The sequence below is a fragment of the Salvia hispanica genome, chromosome 1 (genome assembly GCF_023119035.1).
Source record: "Salvia hispanica cultivar TCC Black 2014 chromosome 1, UniMelb_Shisp_WGS_1.0, whole genome shotgun sequence".
NCBI classification, from domain to species: Eukaryota; Viridiplantae; Streptophyta; class Magnoliopsida; order Lamiales; family Lamiaceae; genus Salvia; species Salvia hispanica.
Genome location: NC_062965.1, coordinates 48,312,490 through 48,328,704, shown reverse-complemented (window position 1 = coordinate 48,328,704; position 16,215 = coordinate 48,312,490). Strand labels below are relative to the sequence as shown.

At 35.9% G+C, this 16,215-nt stretch overlaps 2 protein-coding genes across 4 annotated transcripts; both read left to right on the top strand.

Annotated features, from left to right (window-relative positions):
* Nucleotides 1-4,678: 4,678 nt before the first annotated feature.
* LOC125210452 (pre-mRNA-splicing factor SPF27 homolog) lies at nt 4,679-7,478 on the top strand. The gene is made up of 7 exons (XM_048110009.1): nt 4,679-4,854; nt 4,962-5,210; nt 5,804-5,979; nt 6,129-6,212; nt 6,771-6,840; nt 6,947-7,080; nt 7,155-7,478. Exons 2-7 carry the CDS (start codon nt 4,977-4,979, stop codon nt 7,204-7,206), a joined length of 750 nt encoding a protein of 249 aa, XP_047965966.1. The 5' UTR covers nt 4,679-4,854; nt 4,962-4,976; the 3' UTR covers nt 7,207-7,478.
* Nucleotides 7,479-9,855: 2,377 nt separating this feature from the next.
* On the top strand, nt 9,856-15,906 carry LOC125201606 (acyl-CoA hydrolase 2). 3 transcript variants are annotated; one of them, XM_048099780.1, is made up of 18 exons: nt 9,856-10,022; nt 10,125-10,223; nt 10,639-10,706; nt 10,800-10,881; nt 11,188-11,234; nt 11,315-11,440; nt 11,692-11,769; nt 12,035-12,122; nt 13,429-13,541; nt 13,616-13,642; nt 14,118-14,180; nt 14,259-14,314; nt 14,717-14,821; nt 14,924-14,980; nt 15,108-15,209; nt 15,334-15,382; nt 15,476-15,544; nt 15,633-15,906. In XM_048099780.1, exons 1-18 carry the CDS (start codon nt 10,007-10,009, stop codon nt 15,708-15,710), a joined length of 1,323 nt encoding a protein of 440 aa, XP_047955737.1. In that variant the 5' UTR covers nt 9,856-10,006; the 3' UTR covers nt 15,711-15,906. The 3 variants fall into 3 exon arrangements, with proteins under 3 accessions (XP_047955737.1, XP_047955738.1, XP_047955740.1); XM_048099781.1 differs by having other exon boundaries at nt 9,857-10,022; nt 10,131-10,223; XM_048099783.1 differs by lacking the exon at nt 13,616-13,642 and having other exon boundaries at nt 9,860-10,022.
* The last annotated feature ends 309 nt before the right edge of the window (nt 15,907-16,215 follow it).

The following is a 16,215-nucleotide window of genomic DNA, read 5'->3' as shown; positions in this document are numbered from 1 at the left end:
ATTCAGATGTCAAAACAGTTGGAATTTTTGTATACGGCAACCTTTTTTTTTATCCAATTGATATGATACATATAATTGGGGAGTGATCAATTGCTAACTCATCATTTAATTGCTAACTACAACTAATTTAAGGCCATAGGATTTTAGAAAACGTGTGGTCTACAATTTGCCACGTGTAATTTTCGTTTTTGTTAATAAAATCAAAAAAAGATTAAAAAAAAGTCCAAATTAGGGTTTTGGATGAAAATGCCAATATAGTGTTTCGAAAATATCAACACAATGCTTTGAAAATGTCAACACAATCTCTTTAAGAATGTTAACTCATTGCTTAAATTGACATTCTACATGTATTATATTGACATATTTTATATAGTATGTTGACATTTATGCTTTACCACGAAAAAATTAAAAAATTTCAAAAATTTCAAAAATTTTGACGTCGGAATATATGTATGTAGGATATCGTTGGAATCCTTATGAAATTATCTTTAATTTGATATATGTTATATGAATTTAAAGTTTTGGGATTTCTTTTAAGAGTTAGTTATAACTAAACATGTAGATAATTGACATTAATACCACTATTGATATTTTTTTGGAATTAATTTTATGATTTTATTGACGTTTTTCTTTGATCGTATTGACATTTAGGGATTAATGATCTAAGCCCTTAATTTGAATATCTAATAGTTATTATTTAGTTGCAGTTAACAATTAAGTTATGAGTTATCAATATAACACTATCATAATATGGGTGTTTGATATAATTAAGGTAAAAAACGCTAGTTCCTAATGTAGCTAGACTCAGCTAACCAGGAAATTCAAAGGTCATGGATATAAAAGAGAAAATCTGATAAGAGGCAAGCATAGAAAGACACTAGAAAAGGAGAAAGCGGATGTATTTGAATTATGGAAAGAAAACACCCCAAATGATGGCTATAAAGCGAGATATCATACCACAGCCACACTGCAAAAGTTTATACAGAAAACACAACCTAATCTAGCTTAGATGCTTAATAATAACCTACTCCTGTCTAAGGAATAATAACAAAAAATAGCCGAAACCCTTGTGCCTCACATAACCCTGTTATCCTGGTGCATCTCTATCAAAATCTAAGGTGCATGAGGTTTTTTGCATTTTCTGGAAGCCTCTCTTTTACAAATTCATTGTCTTACAGGAAATGCAAGTGTATCTGTGCTTTCTACCTTTGGCCAACTTAGAGGAAGAAAAAGACACAATGAGCATTTAGAGAATCAGTGATTTTCAGTTCTTCCGTTGCTTGACCCAGGGGTAGACCTGCCCAAGGTTTATCGAACCGGCGGTTAAAACCGGAACCGTGAGAATTTACCCGAACCAAAATCGTTGATTTTTGAACCGTGGTTCCGTTCAGGTTCAAAAATTTTCGAACCGAAACCATATCAGAACCGCCGGTTCCGCGCAGTTTCAAACCAGAACCGTGAAAAACCGCCGGAAAACCGTGAAATCAAGCCGGAATCGCAAAAAACCGTCGGTTTGGAACCGTGAAAAACCGTAAAAAAAAACGCTGAAAAACCGCCGGTTCGGAACCGAAACCGAAACCGGCGGTTTTGGAACCGGAACCGTAATCGCGAAACACCCTCGCGGTTCGGTTCCAGTTCAACAATTTTCAAAACCGGAATTGGCGGTTCCAAACCGTAACCGTCGGCACCTATCTCTACCCAGGGGGGTAAATAGTCGTGTTAGAATGCCTTGAATCATTACTGTTTGCCGCTAGCCAAACGGGGGTCTCGCGGAGTGGCCCCCGGCCCGACGGTATAATATGTTTTCTGTTTGGGCCTTAATTGTTGTATTAGGCCCAGTTCGTCGTTTGTACCTATTTAAATAGAAGTAGGGTACGAAATAATTGTATCTGAAAAACCGCAGTTATAATACAATTTGTTCTCCGTTCTTGCCCGTGGACATAGCCAACACAACGTTGGTGAACCACGTAAATTATGTGTCTATTTACGTTCTTTTGTTTTTCGATTCACAATTGCCCTATTTGTCAAGTCGTGATGAGGAACATTTTGAGAACTAGCAACTTCGTTCAGTTTTTATGTTTTGTTCTCCTTGATTAACATAAGAGCACTCCCAATGGTTAGGCGTTACCGTCGGCGAAAAATCGCCGAAAATCGCCGGATTTTCGCCGGGCGTTGGGGTGATTTCGGCGATAATTCGGCGTTAATTCTACCGATTCATCGCCAACTCCCGATTCATCGCCAATTTATCGCCGAATCATCGGCGCCCACTGTAGGCGCGATTCGGCGATTTTTTTTTTTTTTTGCAACCAACGGCTATAAACGGCTATAATTCCTACACTATATATAATTCCTCCTCCTCCATTCATCACACACAATCTTCATTCTCTCAATTTTTCAATCTCATTATCTCAATCTTCAATCTTCAAAATTATGAGTTCAAGTAGGAAAAATTCCCGAAAAGGTAAAGGCAAAGAGCCGAGTATGCAATTTCCCACTGATGAAGCAAATCAGCAGTGGATGAACTCGTTGTTGTCGATGGGTTCTCCTCCCGCTGGACGCCCCTCCCTCTTAGTTTTTTAAATCTTTGTTTTTTATGGTTTTTTATTTGTAGTTTTTTTCTCTCGTTGTATTATATTTTCCAATGATTAATACAACGATGAATTGTTCATTATAAATCTATTTATTAAACACATGTGTAGGGAAAATTAAACAATATTAAAAATGATGATGTAAAAATGAAATGTTGAGTTAGAGAATTGGAGCAGTTGGCTAAAAATTGGCTAAAAACTAGGGATAAATGTTGGTGCTGATGTAGCGCTGATTTGACAGGAGTTAGGGAGAAATAAGGGAGTTTTTAGCCGGACCATTGGGAGTGCTCAAAGTAGTTAAATTGGAGGGGCTATTCTTATTAATTTGTATCACTGAGTCCACGCTCTGTTGGTTTTATAGCGTTTTGGATAATAGGAGAACTCACGTTGCCTAATTTTTGTAGGCTGGGATTCCAATAGTCACCAAACTCTGTTGTACTAGTATTATCACTGTAGCTGTGTAGCATGATTTGAGTAATTGATTTACGTTGTGTGCTATCCTAATTATTGTATTTATAATTTAAAAAATTTAGTTAATAGCATGAAGAAATTATTTTTAAAAAAATATTCGATTTGTTTACGATTTTCCGATCAGAGCCAAATTACTAGATCAGATAAATAAATCTCAACTTTTTTAGACTATCAGTTTTGCTTTATTTGCACAAGAAAGACAAAAGATTGAAAAAATTCTGTAATTTTTGGTAGCTCATTTTTTTTTCTGAATAGAAAATACTATTTTTTCGATTTCAGTTGGATATTTATCCAAGCAGACTTATACGGCTCGACCATTTTATTGAAATTGTATATTGTAACTAAAAAAAAGAGAGAGCATAAAGGAATGGAGTAGATATTATCAAAGCATAAAAAAAATATTACTGTATTAAAAATTGATGAAGAGCTTTAGAGCATTCCCAATGCTCTCCCTAACAACTCCCTTATTTCTCCCTAACTCTTGCTACATCAGCGCCACATCAGCACCAAAATTTATCCCCAGTTTTTAGCCAATTTTTAGCCAACTGCTCCAATGGTTTCTCTCTTATTTCTCCCTTATTTTTCCCTAACTCAAAAAAAAAAAATCGCCGAATCGCGCCTACAGTGGGCGCCGATGATTCGGCGATAAATCAGGAGTTGACGTTAATTCTACCGAATTAACGCCGAATTATTGCCGAAACCATCCCAACGCCCGGCGAAAAATCGGCGATTTTCAGCAAAAAATCGCCGAGTGTATCGCCTAACCATTGGGAGTGCTCTTAGTCTATTATCAAATTTTATGGTTTTTAGGTGATGCCTATTTTGTAACGACACTAAATTGAAACGTGTGTTTAAGTTTTAAGAAGACAAAATTGATAATTATTTACAGTTTAATAAAAAAAATGCACTTTGATTTACTGCAATATCTCAGCCTTTTAATTATTTTGCCTGGGCTAAAGTTATTTTAGTATTTTTTTGGGGGGCAAATTGTCTGTAAAGTCTGAACTTTCAGAATAGTTTGGTTTTTCCCGTGAACTTTAAATGTTGCATGAAAAGTCATGAATTTTACCGGACTGTGTAAATTTCTCATCCGACCCGATAGATTTCCGACACAAACTTATCCTACGTGGAGCACCGGAGGCGTGACTTGGCGCCAGAAGGGAAATTTATACAGTCGGGTAAAGTTCATGACTTTTCATGCAACAGTTAAAATTCATGGGAAAAATCAAACTATTGTGAAAGTTCATGACTTACTACTATTTGTCCTATTTTTTAAAAATTAAGAATCACAAATAAAGCGCGCAATTAAAATTAAAATAAATAAAATTTCACAAAAATCAATACTAATTACTACCTTTTAATTCCGTTAATTTTCTTATTTTATTAGATATGTAACTAATTAAATGTCATTTTATTAAATCATGAAAAGTGCATCATTAACAAGAGACGAAGAGAAAAAGAGTAGTATAAAAATTATTATCAAAATTTATTACCAAAAAAAAACATTACCAAAAAAAGTTATTATCAAAATTAGACTTACCTTTTATATCCCCACACATCCAATCCAATGAAATTATAAAAGCCAAACTAATGCGCTTTCTAATGTAGCATAAGTAATTTTTTAAATAGACGATTCATTAGTTTACATTCAAAAACGAAAGGGAAACCTAAATTCAGACTGCCACAGCAAATCCCGGCAACTGTAATCCACCGCTGGCCTACGTTAACCGCCGCGCCCTTCCTCCATCTCGGTGAGCGCAGCGCACAAGTCACAACCCTTAATTTTTATTCGAAGGTGAGAAAATCGTTGTAATTGATTATTTATTGCGTAACCTACGCTTCCGATTTATCGTATGCGTCCATTGTGAGGCGAATTCTCAGCTGACAAATTGTTAACGGCAGGGGTTTTTGTACGTAATGGCGACTGATAATGGCGACATACTGATGCTAGAGGCGCCACCGCAGCCGGAGCCGGCTCCAGCGCCGGCAGCTCCAATAATTGATGCTTTGCCGTACATTGATGACGACTATAGCAATCCGAAGGTTAAAGAAGAGGTCGACCGATTGGTGGAAGAGGAGATGCGGTTAAGCTCTAAGAAGCCTTCCGATTTCCTCAAAGAGCTCCCCCCTCTCCCCACATTCAACTTTCAGGTACACATAGGGCTTCAATTTGGGATTTTAATCTAGTTAATAGTTATTTTGATTTTTGTTTTAGTTTTGCATTAATACTGTGTGTTAGATAGCTTTAGAGGAAATCGACAATTAGATGTTTTAAGATTGACCTCCCATCCTCTTTAATTTAAGCATGGTATTAGCTTGACAGTTGTTTAATGTATGTCTATCTGATTATTGATTATCTCAATACTGTTGATATTTGGGGAATATATAATTGGAAATTGGGTAATTTTTTTCTTCTGAGAACTTTTTATGCATATTGCTAGAATTCTGAGAGAAGTGTTTCTGTTATTAACTCCACCCTCTCCTCTCCTAGTTAGATGCTAATGACATACCCCTTTCCCCTCTGTTTCTTGTCTGTGTTAAACTTAAACATTTGTTAGCAGACTTTTGGCTCTAAAGCATAATCTTATTTTGAGGATCTTCCTTCTTTTCTGAAGATTATCATATTTGCTCCCCTTTAATACTTTTACCATTAGCAGACTACATCTCTCTACTGTATGTGTGTTTGAGAGAGAGAGAGAGACGCTGTGATGCTTTCGTGCCTCTTATTCATGTCTTTGTTTCAGGATCATCCTATGCTTGCAAAGGAATATGAGAGAGTTAGAGCTGGGAGACCCCCGGTCCAAATGGATACATCCAGATATGGACTTGATGTGCCACCGGTGAATAAGCGAAACGATGAGACTGCATGGAGGCAAGCAGTTCAGAAAGCCCAGCGCCTGTTGCAGCATCAAGTGATCAGGTAATGTGGTTATTGCAATGAAACTAATATGATCTTAATACCAAACGTAATTTCATCTTGAGTGAAGGTTTCCTTCATATGCACAATACTACCAAGTACCAACCATTATCTTGAACTATTGAACATATGTCATATTTTTTTTTCTGTAGGCTTGAAAATCTGGATTTGATGCTGAAGCATGGTCCTGATGTTTGGAAGTTGTATAATCAACAGTTGGAGGCATTTCTGTCAAGGTGCATATCTCTCTGCTTAATGTGAAATAGGAAAGTCTTTAAACGTCCCGCTTGTCATTCATTTTTCAGTTTTTCCGTGCTCCGCTATTCTTATTTTTTAATTAACTGAACGAATGTGTTACAAGTTAATGTTATAAAACCTTTAGCTTTAGCTGTTGAAAACCAGGCTTTACTGCTTGACTGGGCATTTTACTGGTTCAGGTAGCTTTCCATTCTTTACCTGTATCCTATCATTTGTGAACCTTGAAATCCTTTTCCAGAGATGTGAGTTGATCTACCAATTTGGTTACTAGGTCTATGAAGCTTGCTAACTAAAAATTTGCTAATGTCCATGCAAATCCATCACATGTAATACATCTATCTTCGGTTTCTTTTAAGGCCTTTCAAAGTTCTCTGCCTCAGCAGCCTATAATTATAATCTCATAATCAGAGCTCTGATGTTACTTTACATGCTTCATTTGTGCTTATCCTTTTTAATCCCTGCTTCGAAACTCTCTCTTAATTTCAGACACTTCTGTAGCTCTACTTTTGCAACGCTAATGTTTTTGCTTCCTTCAGAATGCAATCTCAAGTTCTGGAGCTCAATGGACATATTGAATCTGTCAATCGAGAGAGGAAGTATCATCAGGTACTTCAAAAGAGCTTGTTTTATTTTTCTTTACCTTTCCCCTTAGCAAGGAAAAATCACCAGGACATGATATGCCTAATGTCATTATTGTTCTGTAAATATTCAGCAAAACACCGCCTACGAGCTCACTGCTTTATCTGCACAATGGAAGGAGCTCTGTCTAAAAAACATTGAAATAGAAAGTGCATGTGCTGAAATTGAAGCCCATGCTGAAGCAGTAAAAATCGAAGCTGCCAAGAGGTAATTAATCTCCGATAAGTCAGTTTTCCCTTTTGTTTCCCACACTCACAAGTTTCTTACACGGTCATACTCAGGGGATGGAATTTGGAGGCAAATGTTGAGAATGGAACTATTGCAGGAAGCTGAAAAATGAGGTTTGGTTGAAGTTTGTGGACAGTTTACTGTGTTATCTGATACATGAAAAATAGGTATCAGTGATTCGATAGAACAGGGAAAGAGATTTAGTATTGTGTACCAGTCATTGCATGGATTTTGATGCTAAGTTATTTGTTCTCTGTTCGTTTTTCAGTGCCCATCGATTTACTAACATGGTTTTGTAAAATTAATAAATTATCACGACGGCTTTAGTGCTTTACTAACTTTTTTAAATATATTTACGTGATTCGTTTGTGGGTTAATTTGTCTATAAAAATGTGAATTATATCTAAAATTTTGCTTTTAATTAATTGCTTTATGTATAAATACATGAACTGTTAATTTTATTTTTATGTTTATATTAAAATTTCGTTGTTCACTTGGTTCTTCGGAATCCATTGTGAGACAATGTAAGAGAATTCCATATGGAAAAAACAGAAGAGAGTTTCATGACTATAACTTCAAATCATTTTCTTGTCCTACCTGTAACCAAAATCTAGCCATTATAATTATAGGGTATTATCAAGAGCTTTGTACTTTTAGATGTCACATTGGACTTCGGACAAGCTAGGCTCATGTTAAATTCTAAACAAAAATTTATGTGAATTGCAAACGTTGATGTAAATTAGGATAATATAAAGTAGAATTAGGTAAAAACTAAAATTTTAATGTAATTCATGTATTATTCACTTTCTCTCTCTTTTTTGAACAATACCCCACTATGAACTACTCTCTATATTCAAGTGAATTACTCGGGTGTTCGCAATAATTCAGCTCGGCCACTATGAACAATAATTCAGCTCGTGGCCCTGCCTAAGCCAAAAAAATTTGGCTAGGCCACAAAAATACTTGTCCATCCTAATAGTGGACAAGCCAAAGCCACTAAATTAATTAATTTTTTTATTTTTTATATATTTTATTTAACTAGAATAAAAATTATCGGACTATAATAATTAGAAAAAAACATAAATTAATTTAAAAAATGATAATTACAAGTAAATATCTTTATTGAAAATTTGAATTTTTAATTATTTTCATAATTAAGGTGTGAATTGAAATCACAATCCTTAATTAAAAAGTTGACCAATCTTAATTGGGATTTAGTTTTAGAGATGATTTGTTTCCTAAATTAATGGTAATTTAATTTTTTGAAAATCGACGCCCCCTTTTTAATTACTCACACACACTCTCTCTCCATATTTCTCTCTCTGCACTTCATCTTCTCCATATTTCTCTCCGCACTTCATCTTCTCCAAAATTAGCACAAAAACTGAAAAAGAAAAAAAAAATTTGAACCTGGGCGGATGCTGCAGCTCTTGGCCGCCACAACAGGGCGCCGCGGCTGAGCCGCTGTCGTGGCTCACCCATGGGCGCGGCGCCCTATTGTGGCGGCCGAGAGAATGCGACATAGGATGATGGATTTCTAAGTGATGGATTTCTTTTGGACATGAGATTAAAAAAATATACATTGAGTTAAAAGTGGAGAAAATAAAGTACGAGAGAGAAAAAGTAAAAGAGATAAAGAGAGATGTAAAAAGAGAGTGAATAAAATAAGAGAGGATTAAAATTTTATTTTTTTGTTAAAAAGAGAAATTAATCACACTTATAATGGGCAAATGGAAAGTGAAGGGAATATTAATGTGGTGGATTTGATTTGCATGATAACACTCCAAATAATTGGTTTAGAAAACCATGATAATAAATCTTTTTCAAAATAAATATCAGCTCCGTCTATGATATGTGAGAGTAAGGGGAGTGATCAATTGCTAACTAATTAGCAATTCCAAACTAAGACTAAATCTTAGCCATTAGATTAAGAAGATCTGGTGGTTGAAATAATGTCACATGATTATATATTTAATTAAAAAAATTAATAAATAACATTAGAGGGTATTAATGTCAATTCTCTATCATTAAAATCATCTTAAAACTTTAAATTTACGTAACTCTCTCGATTTAAATGATTTTTTCACAAAAAATATATCAAATTAAAGATAATTTTATAAGAATTCCAACGAGATCTCAATTGCATATGTTCTGACGACGTTCGGATGATGAAATTTGATATTTTTTATTTTAATTTTTGTAAATGTTGATAGCCAGATTTTTATCAACAAATACATCAAAAAAATCTCAATAAAACCATGTAAAAATCTCAATAAATATGTGTTTATATTTTCTTGTACTAGTGTTGATATTCTTATGTCATATTGTTGATATTTGTAATACACTATGTTGATATAAAAAACATTCACGAAAATTATCATATGATAACATAATGACGATATTATCCTTATGTTGATATTTTGTCTACTATTTATTGAAATTCTAAGACTTAATCTCATCCATTTATTTTAAAATCTAAAAACAGAGATTTGATCTTGATTTTGATTTTAGATTAGAATGCTAAGCATTGTAATATGACAAGGTGACTGTGTGAGTAATATACAATTTCGAATTGTAAACTCCATCATTTGGGTTTGCATTTTCCACTCTGAAATGTGAAAATATATACTGTATTCAGTATTCCCACTAAACTTCGAAGTTGACCCACACTATCAGGACTGCGGCGAGGCCGAGGCCGCATTTAAAAACGAGACACACGTGCTGTTTGACTCAAACCTGATCCATTGGCTCACGCTTCACGAGGGTGTCGGAGCACAATTATTGCCTTATCTCCACCCGCACCAGATTACACTCTCCACACTTGATAAATTCACTTTCAATTTCCGCGGCGCTTCATCAACATCACAATAGAGTGATCCTCGCTAACTGCCTAAATTTTGTAGCCATGAACCCCGAATTAGGTTTGCTTCTCTCAGATCTACGACCTATTTCTGTTACCTCAACTATTTATTTTGTTTTATTTTCGAGTAATTTTGTGGATTTTTCACATCAATTGTTTAAAGTGGCAGTGATCGAGTTTTTGGGGGGTGTGCCGCTGCTCCAGACGCTGCCGAGTTCGTCTCTGAGGAAGATCGCCGAAGTGGTTTCTGTTAAGCGCTACGGTAATTTGTGATTGCTTTATCAAATTTGATCATTTGATGGATTTGATCGGGATGATTGTTGGATGTGATTGATTGTTAGGAACTAGATTTGATTAACTCGAACACCAATGGAATTCAGATGCTAGCTCGATCTTTAAATGTCTCTCATATGTTCATTTCTGAGTTTGGTGAATTGAGCTAAAAGCAGTTACTGTAGAAAAGTTTTAGCAAGCTTGGTATTGGCTTCGACATTTAGCGTTGAGCTGAACCACATGCCTTCGAAAGAGCGCATAACTAGCTTTGCAAGACTTGTTTAATTTGTGGTTCTGTATTATCAATCTCCATTTTTAAAAGTGACTTCGAGTGTTGCTTGTTTGCACATTCGCAGTTTTTTACTTCTATCAACTAATCTCTTTTTTTGCCTACAATATTGAAGACCAAGGTGATTATATAGTTCGTGAAGGAGAAGAGGCGGATGGCATTTATTTTATATGGGAAGGAGAGGTAACACCGTGACAGTGATTTTCGTTGTAGACTATAGAGGTATACTCTATGATTGTGTGATCTCTCTTTAACTGTACTTGTAAATCTTCTCAGGCTGAGGTCTGTGGGTCTTTTCATTCCGATGATCAAAATCACGCTGAATATCATTTGAAGAAATACGACTTTTTTGGCCATGGTTAGATGCCAATGCTTAATTTTTCATCATATGCATTCAATTTCCTGTTCTACATCTGATTCATATACTCAAAGGGTTCTTTGAACCAGTGCTTAGACTTGAAGTGTAACTTCCCTTTTACTTCCTCTGTGCATCCATTTTGTTAAAACAAAATTGTATACTTATTACTCTATATCCCCAACATAATTTATTACCCATTGCCTCTTGCATATGCTTTGGGATTTGTTAGGGCTCTAGGAGGATTATTTGTATGCATCTCTATATAGAGTGTATGAGAATATACTGAAGGCTGAAGTTCAATTGCAGGGATGTCATCATCTACTCAGACAGCGGATGTGCTTGCCTTGTCTAAGGTTGCATTGCTATCTTATATATCAAGTATATTCCACTGATTGTGCAGGAGTGCTTATATTACATGTCTATCTTTATGCAGCTGACTTGCCTAGTCCTTCCTAATGATAAAATGCATATGTTAAAATCGAAATCAATTTGGAGTGAGGATGACGCACAGGAGAAGCGTCCACTCATTGAGAGAATTCTACAACTGGATCCTATAGAGGTATATAGCAAAAGAGTTAGTTTTTTTTTTGGAAAGTGGTGCTTTACTTGCTTTAAAGTTTTGACAAGGGGAAAGTAGGCAACTGATAGTATTCGTTTGAAAGTAGTGTCCTAAAGGGATTCTTCTCCTTCTGGAATTGCTTTTCTTTCGTTCGATTTCCCTGAGTTAGCCTCATTTTTATAGTATTTGTTTGGCTGTGTTGTGTTATCAAAAAGTTTAATCTAAAAAGTACCTGTCCTTCTCCATCACAGGTTAACATTTTCCAAGGTATTACTTTGCCTGATGCACCAAAATTTGGAAAAGTGTTTGGCGGGCAATTTCTCGGACAGGTATGCCTTTCCTTCAAAAATAAATATAGAATCACGTGGTTTCCAATTCATTTCAGAGGCCAAATACAATTGTTGATGTGATTGGTTAAGTACCATTGGATATATTTCAAATTTGTTGCCAGCTTACTATTTAAATCTCGTTTGCCTCCATATGGCCTACCATGGGCCTTTTACATATTTTCCTTTTCTTTTTTTCCTTTAATGTTGCTAATTTGCTATTGATGGATCTCTTCCACTGATTGTCTGCATTGGACGATGAATGCAGGCACTGGCTGCAGCATGTAAAACCGTTGATTGTTTAAAGATTATTCACAGTTTGCATGCATACTTCCTTCTTCTTGGAGATTTTAATAGTACGTATCCATGTCTATTCAATATCCTCAATATCCTCAATATCTCTACTTTTATCGCTAATTCTGAATTCTGCCATGCTTATGTTTGTTCAGTGATTTCCTTCAAAATACGTCTCTAGTTAGTCTTGATCTTTTCCAAAACTAATTGCGTAATGTCTTCTGGTGGTTGAGTAAAGAGAATATTCAGGTGGAGATTTATTATTGGAATTTATGTAACATTTGGATTGAATTAGTGTTATCATTATGTTACTAAATTTGTTAGTACTCCATTAAACATTGTTACTTACATAAATATTAAGGGATTTGACAAGGAGTTAGTTATTGTCCCTGAAGTTGTACGTACACAATTCTTAGGAATTTACAAGAAGTTGGTTATTCCCCCAGAAATTGTAGTAGTACTTGTTACTGAAAAATGCCTTTTTTTTATCCTGATCTGTAAATGATTACATCCCATAACAATCAGTATGAGATTCAGCAAGTATTAGTGCTCAGGCTGTAGCTATGCTATGGTTCTTCAAAATTTGAAAGTTTGATTTAGGATTCTAACTTCATTTGAAGGTTTTTATTCTAACATGTTATCAAATAGCGGATATGGCGGCTCCATGGCGCTATGGCATGGCGTTCGGCAGTGGAAACGCCATAGCACCATGGCGCTGCCATAGCACCGCCATATCCGCCATTTGACAACATTGCGCGCGTACTGCATTTAAGAATGGGGCATTGTGCAAGAAACATGGAGGTTAGGGTTGTATTTTATGCTTTATTAATTGTTTTAAGAGTTTTAGATGTTATATTTTTATTATTTTCTAATTTTTGAATTATATATAAATATTTAAGTGTTATTTTATTTGTTTAATTATTGACTGCCATATCCGCCATAGTCCATACTAATACGCCGCCATATCCTTGTGGCGGTTTTTAGGCGAACCGCCATAAGCTGCCATACGAGATTGATAACATTGATTCTAAGATGAACCCTTTCTAGGCCTCTTAGGAGTATTAAATTGGTAATAAGGTTAAAAGTGCAACATGCAATATATGCTACGAAAACATGATCGACACACAGAGCTCTTGAATCTGAAACCAAGTATATACAATGTTCAGGGGGTTTTAAAGTTTGGAGTTAGCCAAATAAGTATGTCTACATTCATTAAGAACTGGAGATGATTATGATGGCTAATAAACAATCATTGTGCTCAAATTTGATGGGTGTTCTCATTCACCATTTTTCTAATTACACCATATAGTATAAAAGCTGATCCAAAAGTAACATGTCATTATAATTGATGTTTCATAATGGTTTCAGAACCAATTATATATGAAGTGCATCGGGTACGTGATGGGAAAAGCTTTGCGACCCGAAGGGTGGATGCTATACAAAGGGGGAATGTCGTGTTTACATTGATAGCTTCTTTTCAGGTAATTCCATCATGAGTGTGATGCTCTTCTTTGATCTGCCATATATACATACATGCTCACACTGCCAATTGTAGGTAATCGGCAATCCTATAAAAGTTCAGGTGATGGCACAGTGATTTATTTTTGGTCACCATCCTGTCGTATCACGTCGCTCTCTATCAGGCTGTCAAAAGTACGACAAAGAGAAACTGAATCAGAACTAAATAACATATGATGAGAAGTAAATTTTTCCTTTATTGCCAAAAATAAAATTATAGCCCCTTCTTAGAGTAGACCTTAGATTGTTGATTTTTTTAACGTGGCTATAAAGCTATGGTATGGGTTGTATTTCATTGTACGTGGCGTCTTAAAGCTAGAAGAGATTCATTATGGGCTCTTCCTTTATTTGGTGTCTGGGGTTTCTTTTGTATGGATTGATAATGCGGGATTAGGCCGTTTTTTAAAAAAAGTAAAGGATGATTGCCTGCGAAAATTGGAGAGTGCTGAAACTAAATATGTCATTGATAGCTTACATTTGGAATGATTATCCTTGTTCTGTTATTGCAACTTTTTCTAAACATTGCGAACAATATACAGAAAGAGGAGCATCAGTTTGTTCACCAGGTGGCAACGATGCCTTCCGTGTCAGATCCAGAAAAGGTTTCGAAATACACTTTTATCAGTTCTTATTAGTGTCTTTTATATTCTGTAAAATTTCAAATTATTGCTTTGCTTCAGCTTTTATCCATGGAAGAGTTACGTGACCAACGTCTTGTTGATCCTCGGCTTCCGAGGTCTGACTTCTTATCTTGAGCATTATGTGTTTTTAACAGTACCATGAACACAATTGACCCAATTCCAAAAATAAAGGAATGTTAAAGAAATTTTACCAAATAGAGCTATATATAATTCAATAAGTTCTCGAGTTGAGCTAAATAATACGTACAGAAGATGCCCTACTTTCTCCTCTTCATTTGACGAAAGACAATGGTATTGGCTTGCCGCACCCACAATTCTATTCCCACATCACTAGATTCTATTATATCACCCTTCCATGTGGATTGTTCTCTATCTTCAATATGTATCGATTTGTTCCCTTTCTTACTCATTCTTATCAAATGTGTCCTCTCAAACGCATAAATTTATTAAAACCTTATAGGTCATTTACTTTGGTTTGCTATTAACGTGTGCTGCAGGACATACCGGAACAAGGTTGCCACTACTGATTTTTTGCCATGGCCCATCGAGATTAGGTTCTGTGAGCCTAATACTTCCACCAATTACACAAAATCTCCTCCAAGGTCTCTGGATTCTTTTCTTGTCCATCAAATTCATTTGTGATGTACTAGGAGTAATACTTTGTGAAGGCATTCTCACTTTCATTTCTGTTTTATACTCTGCAGTTTAAGGTACTGGTTTAGAGCTAAAGGAACACTTTCCGATGATCAAGCTTTGCACAGGTTACTCTCTTTTAGCAGGCCCTTTATGCTCACTTATTCGCTTATGAAAGTTGAACTTTTGGGAAATCAAATAAGAACTGTTCTCGACTTGGATTGATGGTGGGAAGTTCACTCGACTGTTGTGCAGATGCGTGGTGGCTTATGCTTCTGATCTGATTTTTCTCCAAGTGAGTTTAAACCCACACCGCGAAAAGGGTTTGAAGTCATCTTCTGTCAGCCTAGACCATTCGTGAGTCCATATTTCTCACACCGTCATCTTTTTTCCCTTTTTCTTCGAATTACAGATTCTCCACAAAGAGAGTTCTCAGTATATTTAACCGCATAATACATCTGTCGGTATATTATTCTCTCAGGATGTGGTTTCACAAGCCTTTGAGAGCTGACGATTGGCTGCTATATGTGGTAAGTAGCAAGCTCACTTCTGCCATTCCTATTCCTATCAGCAGTTAAACAAGTTCTAATTCTCTCATCCGATGATGCTTTGTTTGTTCTCAGATCGATAGTCCAAATGCTCACAGCGGTCGTGGATTTGTTACCGGACGAATGTTTACCCGAACAGGAGAGGTATAACTCATTATCCACACCATTATATAACAGACAGGTATTGAGTTTAAAAGTAGTTATATCTGATAAATTTAATTGTTATTATCAGTTAGTTGTTTCGTTGACGCAAGAGGGGTTATTGAGGAGGGCCAGGGAACCAGCTCCATCTTCCCAATCCAAACTGTAAATTTCATGGCATATATCAAGTCTATTTTGAAGCTGGCGCGTGTAGACAAGTGTGTTGTGGTAGAAATATATAAGTGTAGTTAATTTACTTCAAATGTTTAGTTATTCTCTCTCTTAAACAATTCTTGAGTGTTTCACGTACACGGCCATAACATACAAATTTGGTCTATGATAAAGCTTCATTGATGTTTTATAAATTGAGTGGGATGAAATATAGCTTGAATATCAAAATTTAAATAACACCAGACCTATGGGAATATTTATGTTGCAGCAACAAAAATCTAATGGTTCCACGTTCTTTCTCTCATGCCCTAGCCGTAGCCTCTTCCCACATTGCTCACTCCGTGATGATAGCAGCAGCTTGGGCCTCCTCCTCTGCGTGGGCGTCGACCCTCCTCTCCTCATCCTTGGCGCCTCATTGCACTTACTCTGGCCCACAAAATGGCTTCTTGACCTATCACAGCCCTAAGGTCTATCATCGCTGCCTCGTCATTGGTCGGCCATGC